Source organism: Aythya ferina (genome assembly GCF_964211825.1).
Source record: "Aythya ferina genome assembly, chromosome: 2".
NCBI lineage: Eukaryota > Metazoa > Chordata > Aves > Anseriformes > Anatidae > Aythya > Aythya ferina.
In genome coordinates, this window is record NC_140297.1 from 70,455,781 (window position 1) to 70,473,825 (window position 18,045).

Genomic DNA, 18,045 nt, shown 5'->3' on the forward strand with positions numbered 1-18,045 from the left:
TCACGTTAACTGGCCCATGACCTACCATCCTGGGTCACCACGCTCAGCTGGAGCCCCATGTTGTGCTGAGGGTTCATCACCCACATGTTACTGGTGGCAGTGACATCAAACTCCAGCCATCCCTCCTCTGAGGCCCACACCGCCCTTGTGTCCAGCAGAAACAGGTCAGAGGATCTGCAGAAGAGAAAAGCAATAACGAGACAGTGATATCTGGGGTTTTCTCCCCTGGCTATCAACCCCCAAAATATGCCTGTTTGTAACAGGAGTTTTTCCACAAGATGCATGTGCTTCTGCATGTGAAATTCAGGATCACAAAGGTTTTTCCACTGTTTTCTAGGCTGTAGGAAAGGAATCTCAGTCCTTAGGTCTTGGTGTTTCTCTATCAGCAAGAGATTCATAAATCACTCTTCTTCCTGAAGAGAGTAATTCTAGCCCTGGCAGGACAGTGGTCAAATTACCAGCATTTCCAGGCATTCAGTGACTTTGGTCAAAGGGTTTTTGTGGTTTCAGTCCAACTTTCACAAGACAGATCTACTACAATTGATAACAATAAAAACAAACAAACAAAACAAACAAGTAACAGGCCAAACATCAAACTGAAGCAAAATGAACCCTAAAGACAGATGGTCCCTAAAGACATTTTGCTCAGGTTTTGCAACATGGATTAGAAAGTGTTGTTCCAAGGATGTTGGTACTGGGTCTCCTTCATGGACTTCAGCTTCAAGTGCTATCAAGTCTATGCCTTTTCTGCAGGATCAAACGGACACTAAAATTCGGTTCAATTAAATCAACTGCAGAAGCATCCGGAGAAATCCTGTTTACATTTTCTCACTGTATTAAATGCATAACTTTCATGTGCAAAAGAGCTACAATTTCTATCCTTAACATATGACAGCATCACAAAAGTGGATACCAGGCATCAGTCCCAACTTCACCTGTCTCTCTCTGTTGATTTTTTTTTCCTGACAATAACTTAATGGAAATGAAAAACGGGATACCTGTCTCTTCAACTAATCAAAGGTTAACTTCAGAAAAAAAGAAGTTTTAATTGAGTTACACTTTATTTTTGGCCAACTGCTATGTCATACTGCCCAGCAGCTTGGTTTACATGAGATCACACATGGAAAAATAAGCACTTAAGTATATTAGGGCTCCTAGTGTAGCTATTTTACAGCGTGAAGGCTTTTCTCTGCCTCACTGGTAGCTGCACGCTGTGTGGTTGACTCAGCAGCCTTTCCCACAGGAGTCTTTGCCATCGCTTCTCCAGCGGTAACAGGGTTCAGAAACAACTCTGACCTTCACCTCAAACAGCAGCAAGTGGCTGGGGCTAGCCAGCTGCTACATGTTTTGGAAACCTTACGGTTGAAAGATATGGGCTTTCCCAGGCAAGTATTTAAGCTGAGGCATTGCTTACAGGAGGCTGCAAACAGCACCTGCAACTGAGACTACTTTTCCCCTCTCTGGGTTAAGAGAGAAATGAACTGCTAGATTATCCCCACCTCTGACTAAGATTTACAGATTGGTCCTCTCCAGTGCTTGACATGGTCTATACCTGAAAAGTGTTTTTCCTAGAAGCTGTTCTGACCTACCCCCTCACATTGATTTCTTTTTGGTTTCCCATGCCCAGTTTCCCTTCTCTAGGTGCCACACATTCCCTTGCACTTGTCTGCTTCAGACAATGTCCCACTGAAGCCTCCAGACTGGAGCAACTTCAGCATTATGTCCGCCCAAACCAAACAGGTCTGGCTGCAGAGCTGCTGGGAACTCTGTGAGAGCAAACTCTGTATACACCTTCATGAACACTCAAGCACACAGGATTAGTCAACTCTGCACAAATTTGAAGAGGAGGCTCAGTTGTTAATACCCGCTGCCTTGCACTTTGTGCACACAGACCTTTTAAGCCAGAAAGGAACACAAGGACCTAGTCCCTTGCCTCTGAACTCCAGGCAGGATCAGATACATCCACATCACTCCTGAGAGATGTTTGCCTGACCTGATCTTCAAGTTTTCCTGTTTTTGGAACTCCACCATCTTCCCAGGAAGTCGAATATATTTCACTTGAAGTTTTTTTTTTTTTTTTTTTAATAAAAATAATTACCCACAATATCTAACTAAAATGACACAACAGCCTCCCCTCCTTAAAGCATCACTGAGTCTTCAGTCCTTCCTTGCAAGCCATATTTTCTAGACTTTATTGTCACTGCTATTCTATGGACCTAGGTTGGATCAAGATCTCACTGATGCTGAGTACAATGGAAAGAATCTTCATGTGTTTCTGAGACTGTACCTCTACTCATACATCTCAGAATAGCATTTTGGCTTTTTCACAAAACTCACTGTTAACTCATGATCACCTTGTGATTCACTGTAATGTCTAGATTTGTGCTGCTGCACTGCAACATACCCAGTCACTTCCTAAGGTGTATTTACATCACTGATTTGTCGTGCCCAAATGTAACTTTCCTTTCTATCAGATCACACTTTTTTCTCCAGACTAGACCTTTTTCACTCTTAGTTTATTTAAAATACAGACTTGTCTTCCAGTGGGTCTCCCCCATTTCAGTGTTCTCCACAAATATAATGAGCAAACTCTCTGACCAAGGTACAGTGCTACCAAATGTGAGTGCTCCACCTTAGCCCAGTATCTCACACTGGCTCTGGACAGATTTAAATGCCTTTGTAAAACAGAGAAAAAGTGACAACTAGGCTTTCCAATCCAGTTAACTCTTTGAAGAAAAAAGAAAAAAAAAAAAAAAAAGAGTTAATACACAATTAATTTTCAACCAGCTTCTCTATTTAACTGGCTTCTGACTTGTCTGAGTGCATAAAGCCAATGATGCAGATTCACCTCACAAGTACTGTAGGTCACATCTGTAACATTCACAGGTAACATGTCCTAATACTTAAAGTCTGTTTTCAGTTAATGTTTGTTACCTGAAACTTGCCAGGCTGCACAACATTTTCTAGTAACTAGTAGCATTTATTGCTAGTTTTGTTTTCAGCATGAAGATTTAAAAAAATAAAATTAAATTAAAATCACCTATTTCCAAAGACCAAATTAAGGAAAAAAAATGAATTTACTTAGAGCCTGGCTTTCCCTAGAGCTGCAGGGCAGAGAAATGTCCATGCTGCTCCTGACAACAAAGTGTACGGTGTCTGATGCTTGAACAGAGACTGAGAGGTCTCCCAGGCTAGGTGGAAGGGATATTACATCCAACCAGGTGGGGAAGGGTGAAGGCCTTGCTGTGATGGTGGGGGACATGTCGACACACAAGGACCAGATGAATAGACTCTGGAAAAAAGCAAAGTCTGCAGAGAAAAAGAAGTAGAAAGTACCTGAGACCACTATGTACTCCATGAATCAGGTCTGTTATTCCTGAGCCAGCATTTCTCCACTTTTAGAAATATATGGTAAACTGCTGGCACCTTCCAGCAGGGATTGCTCACAGAGTGGACAACCTGCTACTGCTACCATTTGTGGCAACACAGCTGTCAACAAAAGCAGTGACAGGCATCAGAGATGTGAATCCCACACCTCCAGTCTTGCCCCGTTACATTCAGGAGCAAATGCAGCCACCTAACTGAATTTGCTTGATTTTTTTTTTTTTTTTTTTCCCTTCAGTCCTGCTTCCTGAAGATCATGGAAAAAAGTATCTATTACACTCTTCTCCCACTAGACTGCAAAATACAGATGGAAGCATGAGAGCTAAAGCTGCTGCCTAGCTTACTCCCACTCCTGATGCTGGACTGCAGGCTGATTTTGACAGGGACCATTTTTGTCCTCTGTCTTTGCTTTCCAGGTTCAGACTCTATGACGTTACCCATTGCAAAAGTTGGAGCACACACAGCAGATGAGCAGGGAGCTCCTGCAAGCCAAAGGGTGTTGCTGGATATATATATATATATATTAAAAAAAAATAAAAATCTGGTGCCAGCAGCTTAACCTAGAGGAGACAGTTTGCCCTCACTGGTATACAATATTATATAACAACTGTTACTACAATGTTCGACCATCTCGCCTTTATTTTCAGCATGCCTAACCTGAATGAGTTTAATTAATGACTTCCATAATAAGGGTGTTGCAGGCATAACATGTATTCATGTATTATTTCTCTGCAGACTTTGCTTTTTTCCAGAGTCTATTGGAAGACGTACGAGGAACGGCTGAGGTCACTGGGCCTGTTCAGCCTGGAGAAGAGGAGGCTGAGGGGAGACCTCATCACAGTCTACAACTTCCTCGTAAGGGGGTGTCGAGAGGCAGGAGACCTTTTCTCCATTAACACTAGTGACAGGACCCGCGGGAACGGGGTTAAGCTGAGGCAGGGGAAATTTAGGCTGGACGTCAGGATGGGGTTCTTCACAGAGAGGGTGGTTGCACACTGGAACAGGCTCCCCAGGGAAGTGGTCACTGCACCGAGCCTGTCTGAATTTAAGAAGAGATTGGACTGTGCACTTAGTCACATGGTCTGAACTTTTGGGTAGACCTGTGCGGTGTCAAGAGTTGGACTTGATGATCCTTAAGGGTCCCTTCCAACTCAGGATATTCTATGATTCTATGATTCTATGATTCTATTAAAGGAAAGCTAGTGTGTGGGAGAAACTGAGGCAATGAGCCTAAAAAACTCTCCTGAGACAAGAGCGGACATTAAGTGGGAAGATGCAAATTAGGGATTCCTAACTCAAACCTGGAGCTCTCTGCTCTGGATCATGGCCATGCAGTATGGTCTCAAATCCCAAGAAAGAAATGGAAGTCTTTCCATGGCCTTCAGAGGACTCTGGAGGAGGACTGGGAAGCTAAGGTCAACAGAGCAATCACAAGTGGCTGCAATAAACAGAAAGAAGTACACAATTTACCGGAGAAATGTGGCCTGTGTGATTCAGAAGGCAGTATTTAGCTCCAGTGTCCCCAGAGAGCAATATGATTTGTCAGATATAAATATCAAATACAACTACTATTCTTAACACCGGCATCCCAATCATGTACTCCGGGCATTTATAGGAGAAACAGCTTGCGTTTAACTCCAGTTCCTCCCTGTCCCCCCCAAGATAAATATTTTGTTAACTGAAACCTCTGTGTAAACCTTTCAACAAAATGTTTCTGGGTGTTAATTCACTTTAATTGAATACTAATTAGATTAGAATTTATTCAAATTAGTAACCAGGTCAAGTGGTTAATCTCAGTTGCTATACTTAGTGAAATGTTTGCATTAAAATAATTTCTCTGTTCTGGGTACACATTACAACATGGAACTTTGCTACAGGAAAAACACCAAAGCTATAAAAAGCTGAATTTAAAGAAGCATATGTTGAGCTAGGTTTTTCAGTTTCCCACCCTCCCTGGCCTTTTTTCCCTGATCGGGCAGAAGTCTTACAGGGAGACAGTGAGAATAAACAGAACTCTCACCTTCAAAATGACCAAGTTAAAGGCCTCTTATTTTAATTACAGAGCTCAGAACAACGTTTTTGGCCCAACTTCAAAGCTCGCAATTACCCAGGTGTTTAAAGGATTGTTACGCATCAACAGCCATTTACCAAAGCATTAATTACTCTAAGTCTCTAAAACTTTCCTCAGCTGAACCTTTTTGTTTACTTTTCTTCAAAGACAAGTTGACATAATAGTCTAGACTGCCTAACAGCAGTTTCTCAAAAGGGAATTTTGAACAGAAGTGTGTGGGATTTACATTTTAATTAACACACTTTCTAAATACTCTTCTGCGTACACTGGATCAGAGTCTTTAGCTTGAACAGATACTGACCTTGTATAAAAATTATTCTGTACATAGCAAACTACCAAGATGATTTGCTCTTATCAACTAATGACAAATAACTGTACTCACAACAGATGCAGCCTTACTGAGTTGAATGAAGCTTCTTGCAGATAAAACCTTGAAATCATCACAGCCTTTTAAAAACTTTGGATCCACCACCTTTCAAGAGATGTAAGTCCTACTGTGATTTTTTTAATGTTTATTGCTTGTAGAACATATGGCATGTAGAGCTTACGTAGAATAAAATACTGTCAACAGATAATACACAAAACCTTAACAACTTAGTATGTCAAATGACCATTACTGCAGAGAGTTAAAAGCACCGTGGAAAATCTCATCCATCAGCACCCATTCATACGCAGAGCTTCAGGCAAAGGAATGCCAGCACCTGCAATGAGCTGCCATGGAAAGCTCTATCATTTTAGTGAAAAGAAAAAAAAACTCAGTTTAACTGTCTTGAAGAATCTATACCATCTCTGGGCCAGGGGAAGAGATATGCAAGTCCTATAAGAATTCATTAGAAATAAGGAAAGAAATTCTAGGCGCTGTCAGCCTGCAGATGAAGCTACTTCCAATATGGAATAGGAGACCAGCAACTGGGAACTAATTTGCAGGAAAAAGCATAAAATGGAGCACAGGGACACACCAGAATGGAGAGGTAGGTAAGCTTGGCTTCACACTGCTCACACCACCAGTGCTCCATCTGATTAAAAACTCCCGTGTTGAAAAAGCTGTCCTGTTTTAAGGCTGCATCTGGCAGAGTGGAAAGTGAGAGCCTAGAGATGGAGGACATGGTTCCCCCACATCAAGGCTGGGGGAAGTTCAGCCTACACATCCGTGATAAGCCCCAGCAAAACCAACACTGATATTTGAGCACAAAGGTGTCTCCCACACCCAGCTCAAGGTTGTGAGCTTCACAGCTTTAGGGAATTAATATTTCACCAACAGGAACAGTAAAAAAGAAAAAAAAAAAGTCCAAAGTCAGGATAGGACACATATTTCTCATTTCCTTGATTAGGATATAAGGACACCAAGGGACGTTCTAGTTGTAGTGATAATTAAAAGTACCACACCTCAGCTTTTAAATGCAATTTGAGCCATGAAGATGGAGGAGAGCGTAAATGGGAAGTATTTATCTTTAAGAGAAGAAAGAAGGCAGTTATTTATATAGCATTCTTTAGTTTTGGTAGAAAAAGCCAGCTGGTTATGGAACCGGTAAGTCTCATCCAGAATAACTTTGACTTTTAAACTACTAAAAACAACCACCCTAAAACACAACAAATCACATACGCTTGGTGGGAGTTGAACTGAAATGCTGACAGACACTTCTCTATAGCATCATGGAAACAGCTCTATCATATACAAATATATGCACACTATATACAAACCTGACCCTAACTTGAAACAGATTGATGCTAGCTTTGTCATTTGTGTTACACAACCCAGTCCAAAATCCAGTTGAGGACAGATATTTATTTTCTAAGCTATAAACACTGCCGGCAAATCAATTTGCCCTTTAGATTAGAAGCTCGGATCGTATTTGTATAAATATCCTGTTGCAAAGAGGAAGACTTTATTACCACTGTAACTGGCAGCTAAAAAAAATGATGACAGCCTTAACTCTTGAGCAGCTGTGCTCAGCAGAGGAACACGGTCCTTAGATGGTGGCTTGGGAGGGCACGCTGATGCCCACATGTGTTTTATCACATAGGAGGAATCTTTCTCCAGTCCTCACTTTTCATTCCAGGTGCAAATGAAACTGTTTAATAAACTTTGACCATTAAGGTACCATATCTTCCTTTGATCACTACCACAGGCCGCTGTGTTTTTCATAGATCAGTTGTTTGGACAGTGTGGGAGTGTTTTGAGGTCTGCGTTAACAGGATATTTACACTTGAAAACACACTGATGATCCAAACCAAGGACTAACATCTTTGATCAGCCACAAACTGCCTTCCCTCCTCACTCCTGACCTGACACCTCACTGGGTGAGAGTGAGGAAGCTTCGAGAAAGAAATTAATGATCTGTTTCCAGAGACAAACTCATTTCCTCCTTTCCCTTGCAAAGGTTTCGCTTACACGGCAATCCACACCCAAAAGGTATCAGAAGTCACAGAGGGCTTTGCTGGTCTCTCCCAAAACTGGTGCTTCACCTCAGAAACAAGCCTACTAGTAGCTGTGCACCTGTATCACCACAGGGAGGAGAGCATAGCTCCCTCCTGCCCAAACACAATGTTCCCACAGCTGTGCCCACGGTGGGACAAGCACCGAAAAGCTAGCACCACTTGTGCTCCTAAACTGGTGCTTTAGCTGACATCCCTGCTTCTGACACATACTGATAAAGAAGAAAAAAAAATAAGAAAAATTCCACACCAGCCTTCAGACAGCCTGGTCTCTGATGGGCAGCAGCACTGGGTGGACACATCATCACCTATTCTGACTCCCACCATCAGCCACCACAGCCCATCTGAATGCCCGAATCCATCCCACCCACAGCAAACCAGAGGCCACCCCAGCACTGCTTCACACATGCTCCATGCTGTCAGAAACCCATGCTGGCCTGTCCTGAAGGTTTCATTAATCTCTTCTCCGCATCCCACTGGCATCTCCAACAGTTTGTGTTATGACAGAACGTGGCCGCTAGCTGTGGCTTGGTTATAAAACAAAAGTTTAGTTTCTAGGCACTATGTTTTTTGACCTTACGAAAGGGTGGAAGGAATGGAGAGATGAAAATATTACTGACACAAGTGAGTCAGTATTAAAAATGTTTTCTTTTTGAAGAGAGAATGTTCTTAAACCACACTGTCCTCAATATGTGTTTCATTGCCTGGAGACTCACGAGTATCGCTTCCATATTTCTGATTGCTTTTAACACAGAGAGTGCCGAGTGGCTCCCTGAAGGTTTCCTGCTGTTTCAATAAGCTTTGATCTCTGATCATCCACTCTTTGTGTACACCCCTACCTAGGAGACAGTCTCAAATGGCCCTATATAATCCTTGTTTTTAATCTCATCTATGCTGTCTGTCAAAAATAGGTTTGATAATTTAGTAGAAGGTAGAAATTTTAAGTCTCAAGTTTTGTTTTGTTTGTACTGTGTCCTAGGGAATTACCAGTAATGCTGTGTGATTCTGCTAAGCAGAACCCATACTTGTATGGGTTCACACACTGACACTCTTACTCCCCTGTGATCATTTTTTTGCTCGAGTAATACTGAATTAAGCCACTTCATTATACTTCATCAGAGCACAGGGATACTTCCATGCTGTGAGATTAAGATGATGATTTGTGTTTACTAAATCTTCCTTCTTACTTATCTCCTGCACTCCCAAACTCATTTCTTTGAGAGGAATGGGCAGTTGTTTGTTTTTGTTGTTGTTGTTTTAATTTATATATATTTTTTCCTCGGAGGTGCACACTGCCTTTCTTTTGGGAAGGGCTGGTTAAAACCCATACACTCTAGCTGCACCTGCAAGAATTATTTGCACCAGAAAATATTTTATTAGCTACATATAACTTGCAGACAACTGTTAACGCCGTAAAATCCAAGATTAACATAGTGATCGCCACTGTTGACTGAACATCTTCTGTGGCCTTCAATGATGAATTTTCCTGACCAGAAGGAGTACTTCCCAACAGAACAAGATGAAGAAAGGTGCTACTTCAACTTCTTATGTTTTACCTGCTAGCTCATGAGCTAGACTTTGAGATCTGTGCAGACTCTTCTTTGTGCAATAAAATGCTGTCAAATGTCAGGAAATATCAGGCTGTTATTCAAGCCATTATTTTAAAGGAAGTGTGACAGAATTTTGTTTGTTTGTTTGTTTTGTTTTTTAAGTCAAAGGCAGCTGTTTTTTTCTGGCTCATTAGATGTCTGCTAAAGTGCAGCAGAAGCCTTACAAATATTTATCAAGTTTCTTCAAAAAAATAGTGCTATTCTGGGTTTTAACCTTCTACAATTTTCAACAGGAAAGGAAAATATTACACTCCAAATTAATCCACTGAGACAAAAGTAAAAGCAAGTGAACTGATGACAAAAATAAAAACTACTCAAAGAATACAGCTCCTTAAGGCATCCCAGAAGAATCTGAGGGAAAAAAAATAAATCAATATTTTTTCCTCCATGAAGAGATACTAGAGAACAACTAAATACAATGTTTTAGTATTAGCAGTGCTGTAAATGTATGTTTGAATCTACAGCAGCAACAGCATCCAGCAGAGTCAGAACTTACACTGAAGGAAAGGCTGAAGGGTGGTAAGCAGCTTCTAAGATATTAAGTGTCTTTTAACAGCTATATACTTTTAATATAGAGAGAATAATTACTAGAGAAGACAATATATATTAATATATATACTCTTATATATAGATACATACAAAGAATACCTACATGTGGATATATTTATACACAAATGCATGTTTTCATATGTGCTTTTATATTCTATATATACATGAAATAGTCCTTTGGGGCAAAAGTACGAAGGGTGAAAAGGGATATCTCCTTTTTACAGCTGCAAAAATCAATGAGCCATGTTTTGCCCCTCTCTGCACAGACAGCGTGACACGTCCCGCAGTCTCATCCGAAGCATGAGTTCCTTTAGCCAAACGTCTCCCTCATTCCCACCAGCAAAAATAAATAAATAAAAAAAGAAAAAGAAACAAAAAGGGAGTCTGGAGGGACAGGATGAGTCAGAGGTTAGCAATGAACTACAGACACTCATCTCTGGGTCAGCAGTTCATGCAGAGCCTGTGGCAGGAGGGATGGTGAACTGCTGGCAGTCTGGACCTAGAGGAAGCTGCCTCACCATTCCCAGTCCCAACGGCACAGCCAGTGGTAGCAGCAAGGAGGACCATGACAAAAGACCCAAAATGTTCACCAATTCCAGGCTGAGAACTCCCTTGTGACCTGTCTGAGATGCTGTCTCTGCCCTGGACGTACAGAGGTCTCCACCTGGCAGTGCCCAGCATGCATGAAGACTGAAGCACCCAGAGCCAAGGGATGTGCCTGAGCTTCACCGCGCACATTTGTGGTGTGTTTAATATAAAGATACAAGGTGAGAGTACAGTTTTGTATAAAAAACAAAAAACCAGCCACCTTCTGAACAAAGATTTTATGAATTTGTTAGGAAGGAGGTATGTCTACCTTGTGCTTTATTCTCTTTCTTGAAGTGCATTACTTGCTTGCTCAGTTTGCTCTAAAATAGTGTGATACACACATGAAAGTTAATGTGTCTTTTTACAAGAGGCAACTGCAAACCTGACATGCTCTGTGTCCTGCTTTGTTGACCATCACAAAACTGCATATCTACCACTTCCATAGATGGCTTGGTAGAGATTTTCCTCCAGCTCCAGAGATGGGTCAGTATTTGTGAAATCTAAAATGAACCAACACTCACAATTTTTCACTCTATGAAACCATAAAGGAACAATACAGCTAATATCTATGGAATCTGCATGACCATCTGACTTTCTTCAGTTCTTTAAGTGGTCACTGAGGTATTCCCCAGAAGACACACGAGCCAACCTGCAACTCAAAGGGCAACGGGAACAACACTACTGTAAAACACATTTTTTACTAATAAGTATATATGCATTATTTCTCTCTATTTCCCCAAAGGCCAGAGTCCCCACAGAACAACTGGTAGCTGTTTGATGAACTCTTCAAAGGTAGATTCTACAACTGGTATCAGGGGAAAGGCTGGAGAAAGATGGGCCAAAAAGGAAAATATTTAGCAAATCTTCACAGAGAAGAGATTAAGCTTTTTAAAACACTGTTATTTCTGATTCCCTTTTTTATTGTAATTATTCATCAGCAGAGTAACAGTTAAAATCCTGATATCCTGACATGCTTCATCAGAAGCAAGGAAACACTTTTGTACCACAGCGTTACTCTGACATTTAATTGACCACACGTTCCCCAGCCTTGCATGTTCCCTCCCTCATCAGAAACATTATTCTTTTGAAATGAATCAATCAAGGTTGCACTTTGTTGTTTTTTTCATCTGTCAGTTTGAACCCTCAGAGCCTCTCTCTTTCACCTACCTCATGGCCACTGAAAGTCCAGGAGTGATTTTGTCCCTGCATCAGCATGCTGAACTTTATTCTGCTCTATTTACCTCAGTGTCAGTCTAGTGGACAGCAGATCAAGGCTGCAATAATCACAATCAATTGCAATAACACTATGATTTTACGCTGGTAGTATCAAGTTGAAAGGAGATACATGGACTTCAGTATGCAAGAGCAATGCAAGCATACATCATCTTTGGTTTAAAACTGTTGCCTTGCATCAGATTCTTGCTGTATGCCAAGACGTCAAAAAGGTCATACCGGGGACTTTCTGTGGCTGAGCCCCATTTAGGGCTCTGCCATGCCCTTTTCCCACAAGGGAAGGACCGTGCAGTGACATGTCCTGTACACGTGTACCAGACTGGTTACTATCAAGCATGAACACCCATGCTCAGCCCTCCTGGGGACAGCACATAGCGGCCCAGAGCAACAACCTCTCACAGAATCATGTAGTTTGGAAGAGACCTCCAAGATCACTGAGTCCAACCTCTGACCTAACACTAACCAGTCCTCCACTAAACCATATCACTAAGCTCTACATCTAAATGTCTTTTAAACATCCAGGGATGGTGACTCAACCACTTCCCTGGGCAGCCTATTCCAATACCTAACAACCCTTTCGGTAAAGAAGTTCTTCCTAACATCCAACCTAAACCTTCCCTGGTGCAACTTTAGCCCATTCCCCCTCGTCCTGTCACCAGGCACATGGGAGAACAGACCAACCCCCACATCGCTACAGCCTCCTTTAAGGTACCTGTAAAGTGCGATAAGGTTGCCCCTGAGCCTCCTCTTTTCCAGGCTGAACAAACCCAGCTCCCTCAGCCGCTCCTTGTAGGACTTGTTCTCCAGACCCCTCACCAGCTTCGTCGTCCTTCTCTGGACTTGCTCAAGGACCTCAATGTCCTTCTTGTAGCAAGGGGCCCAAAACTGAACACAGTACTCGAGGTGCGGCCTCACCAGAGCTGAGTACAGGCGGACAATCATTTCACTAACCCTGCTGGCCACACTGCTTCTTATGCAAGCCAGGATGCTGTTGACCTTCTTGGCCACCTGAGCACACTGCTGGCTCATATTCAGCCAACTATCAACCAATACTCCCAGGTCCTTCTCCACCAGGCAGCTTTCCAACCACTCATCTCCCAGCCTGTAACGCTGCTTGGGGTTGTTGCGCCCCAGGTGCAGGACCCGGCACTTGGCCTTGTTGAATTTCATACAGTTGTCCTCAACCCATTGGTCCAGCCTACCCAGATCCTCCTGCAGAGCCTTCCTACCCTTGAGCAGATCGACACATGCATCTAACTTGGTGTCATCTGCAAACTTACTGAGGGTGCACTCAATACCCTCATCCAGATCATCGATAAAGATATTAAAGAGAACTGGCCCTAGTACTGAGCCCTGGGGGACTCCACTAGTGACTGGCCTCCAACTGGATTTAACTCTATTCACCACGACTCTTTGGGCCCAGCTACCCAGCCAGTTTCTAACCCAATGGAGCATACGCCAGTTCAAGCCAGGAGCAGCCAGTTTCTTCGTGAGAGTGCTGTGGGAAATGGTGTCAAAAGCCTTACTGAAGTCAAGGTAGACCACATTCACAGCCTTATCCACCAAGTGCGTCACTTTGTCATAGAAGGAGATCAGGTTCTTCAAGCAGGACCTGCCTTTCATAAACCCATGCTGACTGAGCCTGATCGCCTGGTTGCCCTGCAAGTGCTGCATGATGACACTCAAGATAATCTGCTCCATGAGCTTCCCAGGCACGGAGATCAAACTAACAGGCCTATAGTTTCCTGGGTCTACCCTCCAGCCCTTCCTGTAGATGAGCATCACATTTGCTAGCCACCAGTCGACTGGGACTTTCCCTGATAGCCAGGACTGGCCATAAATGATGGGAAGTGGCTTGGCCAGTTCTTGCAGCACCCTTGGGTGGATTCCATCCAGCTCCATCGACTTGCATACATCTAAGTGTTGTAGCAGGCCACCAACCATTTCCTCATGGATTGTGAAGGCCACATCCTGCTCCTCATCCCCTTCCACCACCTCAGCGTACTGGGTATCCAGAGAACAACTGGTTTTGCCGCTAAAGACTGAGGCAAAGAAGGCATTAAGCACCTCAGCCTTTTCCTCGTCTCTCATCACTAAGTTTCTTCCCCCATCCAGTAAAGGATGGAGATTCTTCTTAGTCGTCCTTTTCGTGTTAATGTATTTATAAAAACATTTTCTGTTACCTTTAACAGCAGTATTCAGATTGAGCTTCAGATGAGCTTTGGCCTTTCTAATTTTGTCCCTACACATCCTTACAACGTTCTTACAATCCTTCTGAGTGGCCTGCCCTCTTTTCCAAAGATCATAAACCCTCTTTTTTTCCCTAAGCACTAGCCACAACTCTCTGTTCAGCCAGGCTGGTCTTCTTCCACATCAGCTTGTCTTTGGGCACATGGGGCAGACTGCTCCTGAGCCTTTAAGATTTCCTTCTTGAGAAGTGCCCAGCCTTCCCGGACTCCTCTGCCCTTCAGGACTGCCTCCCAAGGGACTCTGTCAACCAGTGTCCTGAACAGCTCAAAGTCCGCCCTCCAGAAGTCTAAGATAGCAGTTTTACTGGTCCCCCTCTTGAATTTGCTAAGAATAGAGAACTCTATCATTTCGTGGTCACTCTACCCAAGACAGCTCCAAGAGTAAAGCACCCCATGGTCAAAAATAATAATAATAATAATAAAAAAATAATAAAAAATTCTGTGTTGACATCAGCCTCTGAGCTGCTTGTTTATCAGGTAGGCTTTCCAGGTCCTCTCTGTACCCCTCCCTGCCACTGTAGGAATGGAGGAAAGCGTGACCTGTACTCCTGCTTGTCAAAGACTCATGTACTAATAGTCCCTGTTCCCTTAAGTCCTGTTTGATAGCCTTCAGGCTTCTCTCTTCAATACCATCTCTGCCAACCTGGACTATCAAAAGAGGATAATAGTCAGAGGGGTGAACCAGGTTAGGAAGCTTTCTGGCAATGTCCATGACCCTGGCCCCACTGAGGCAGCAGACTTCCCTACAGGTAGGGTCAGGTTGACAAACAGGGCCCTCTGTTCCCCTGAGAAAGGAGTCACCTACAATGATCACCCTTTTGTCTTTCTTAGTGGAGGCAGTCCTGAGGCGTGGAGTCGACTTCCTCACCCTAGGCATCCTCTTTGGTAGACTTTTCACCTCATCCTCACCCACCGGTCTCTCAAGCTCCAGGGCCTCAGACCTGTTGTGTAAGGGCACCTAGGGAGGCAGGGCCAGTAGGGAGGGGAGTTGCCTGTGACGTTGAGCAGGGACCTGTCTCCATTCCTCCTCATCTCCTAGGTCCCCTCCCTCTGCTCAACAGGGCAGGGGGTCCACCACTGCTTGGGGTATCTCATCCCATTGCCTTTCCTTCAAGCCTTGCAGAGAGTTGCCCCACAGGTCTATCTCCCACTCGCCTACCTGTTTGGATGTTCCTGCAGCACTTGGTAGATGCTGATAAGGAAGGTTTGGTTTTTAAAGCTCTCCACCACGCAGTCCTTGTAGATCCGAAACTCAGCGGCTGTGACAGCCTCGCCCTCAGGAATCTGAGACAAATTGAACTTGAACTCCTTGTGGTGCCGCTGGTGAGGCGTGAATTCCTTGTCATACTCAACTGCAGATGAGGAGAGGGAAGACAAGAAAAAAAGGAACCATGACTAAAATTTAACAACAAAAGGTCTCCTCATGCTGCCACCTGTTCCTTCAAGAAAACAGAAATCATATTTGTTTTCCAAACACAGACTTGGCAAGTGCCAGAAAAGCTTCTGCAGCTAAAGCCTACAGTACTTTGAGAAGATGGATGTTCATCTTCTTTAGCCTATGCCTTTGAGATTTCAGTATTTTATTTTATTATTTTTTTTAGAGAAAAGTCAGCTTTGACAGGTGAAATATGACCATGCATGTTGTTCCTTTTTAGAACATCTCACAACAACTCTGAGGCTGGGACCTCCCCCACCATTTTCCACCTATGGATCTCCATGTTTTTTATGGCATTTCCATAAGCCTCACACCTCTCTTCCAACAGAGGAGATGATTAGCTTCTTTTCATTTTAAGGCAAAAGAGAAAAGCAAAGACAGAATTAATGTTAGCACAAGGTCAACCAGTTCCATAATGGTCCTAAAAGCAGCTGCTTTGTGGCTCCTAGGTTTGTGCTTTTGCTGTCAGACTTCCTTGTGATCAGAGTACGATTAACACGGCATTTATCTCAAGAGTTAAACCTAACCAAACACTGTGCTTTCCTTCCTTTGCAGGAGCTTATCTGAGCCTGAGAGCTGTGAAGAAGTGACCTCTTCTGCTTTCTGTAGTCATCCTCCATGGCCTCAACCCTCCCGAGGTAAAATGTCAAGTATGGATTTTAGACAGGTTCAAACAAAAAGCCCTCCTTCTTCAGGCCTGAGGATTTGCATTTTCTCTGTTTCAGGCTCCCTTTGCAAACTTTATTTCTCATTCCATTCTTATAGTACTTTACTACATCTAGTTATAGTCTGATTTGAATTTATTGTTTATTATTTCTTCTAATTTTCTATTAGTAATTGCTTAAAACATTAACATGTTATGTAAACATACATAATTACACCTTTAAAGCCCTAGGGAGAAGGAAAACTAAAACCAAAATACTGTTCCCACCCGTGCAACTGAAGCAGCATACGTCAGTGAGGGATCAGTCACGATTATATTATCATTAGAGATATGATTAAATTCAAAGAAGGCAGTGATAGAAGCACTGATTCCTTTTCACTTCAGTCTTTGTGCTCAGTTTTTGTTGCCTTTTTTCCCCTGCTCCTCACTGAGACATCAAACTGCAAGAGCATCCACCAGACTACTGTCACAACAGTCTGTGAGGCAAGCCACAGTCCCTGTTTTGCAGATGCAATACTGAGTCACAAGAAGAGTGACTTGTCCACAGACAGGCTTGTGGCAGAGCCAGGAATGATGGCCAACAAGCCTGACTTTCACTGCTTTACCCACAGGTGACCTCCCTGGAGAGCAGAAACCTCTCCTGGCTGCTGGAAACAGCCCATGGAGATTTTCCTCTCTACCTTTCCCGACTGCCTGTTCCTCTTCATTCCCCAGTCCCGGTTTCGTCTGTCTCCTCTCCCTTTCCTTTGGCAGCCCTTTCGTGTGAGCTGCCTCATCTGGCTGGATGTGCATCCTGGCTCCCTGTGAGACACTTAGTCACATCCTTCTCTTTGAAGCTCGCCTGGAAATCCTTTCACCTCCGCATGACTGCCATGGAGCATTTTGTGGGACACCGCGCCTTGAGATGCTGCCTTAAAAGCTGCCACAGGGCAAACAAAACTGCTGTCAAAGTCAGATGCTGCTGCCAATTTTGGCACGCTAGCATTATTAACTGAGCAGTTTGGACATGAAATGACTGAAAGCTGTGGGTGACGACACCCTGAGACTTCCAGAAAGGAGGTGGTAATGCCCAGCATCTCCACCACAGATTGCTCCAAGTTAAATGATGCAACGTCACCAAGCAATTAAATAGTTACCCACCAGTTATGGGTGACCCTCTGAAGCACTTGTCCCTGCTTTTAACCAGGAACAACCTCAAAAATGCTGGGCTAGTTAGAGAGACTTGTGTGGACGCTGGCCAGGAAGGGACCTGAGCTGCCCAGTGCCCAAGTTGCCCCAAAGCACAACACGTCTCCCAAAACAGAGTGGCGATGTATTTTCAGAAACTTGCAAGGGTCCAACCACTCAGAAGCTGCGTTCAGCTGTCTGCAGCAGAGCAACGTGCCCAGCCTGGCTTTGTAGCTTGATGCTATAAGGTGAGAGGATGTAATTAATGGTGAGGGAACGTCTGCACCAGCCGTTTTGGAGAGATGGAGGGGATGAAGCAACGAGTCTCAATTTAGAACTTGTAACATCCTTGCTTGTGGGTGCAACAACCTGCTGAAACCCCCATCCCCTCCTGCCTTGCCAGTGGGATGAGGGAACAATGCACTGCAGAAAGACTGCTTTCCCCCAGGCTCATGGCTGCAGACAACAGGCAGCAGCCCCACTGTGCGTGGTAAAGACCTACAAGAACAAGGGGAAAGATGCCACTGGGATGAACAGCAGACCCCAGGCAAAAACCAAGCCAGGGAGACAGGCAGGGAGCAGGAAAACCTCAATGACACAGGAGAAAAATAGCCATGGGAATGCCCCCACACCTCCTGCCAAGGCATAGAGTGACAGTG

At 43.7% G+C, this 18,045-nt stretch overlaps 1 protein-coding gene across 1 annotated transcript in view; it reads right to left on the bottom strand.

Annotated features, from left to right (window-relative positions):
- The window catches only part of BMP6 (bone morphogenetic protein 6), a 90,785-nt gene that overhangs the window by 12,312 nt on the left and 60,428 nt on the right, over positions 1-18,045 (bottom strand). Inside the window, exons 2-3 of the mRNA XM_084508774.1 lie at positions 15,280-15,472; positions 26-174 (exon numbers count right to left, since the gene is read on the bottom strand). Of these exons, the coding sequence (XP_084364900.1) occupies positions 26-174; positions 15,280-15,472 (342 nt within the window). The remainder of the gene's footprint in view (positions 1-25; positions 175-15,279; positions 15,473-18,045) is intronic.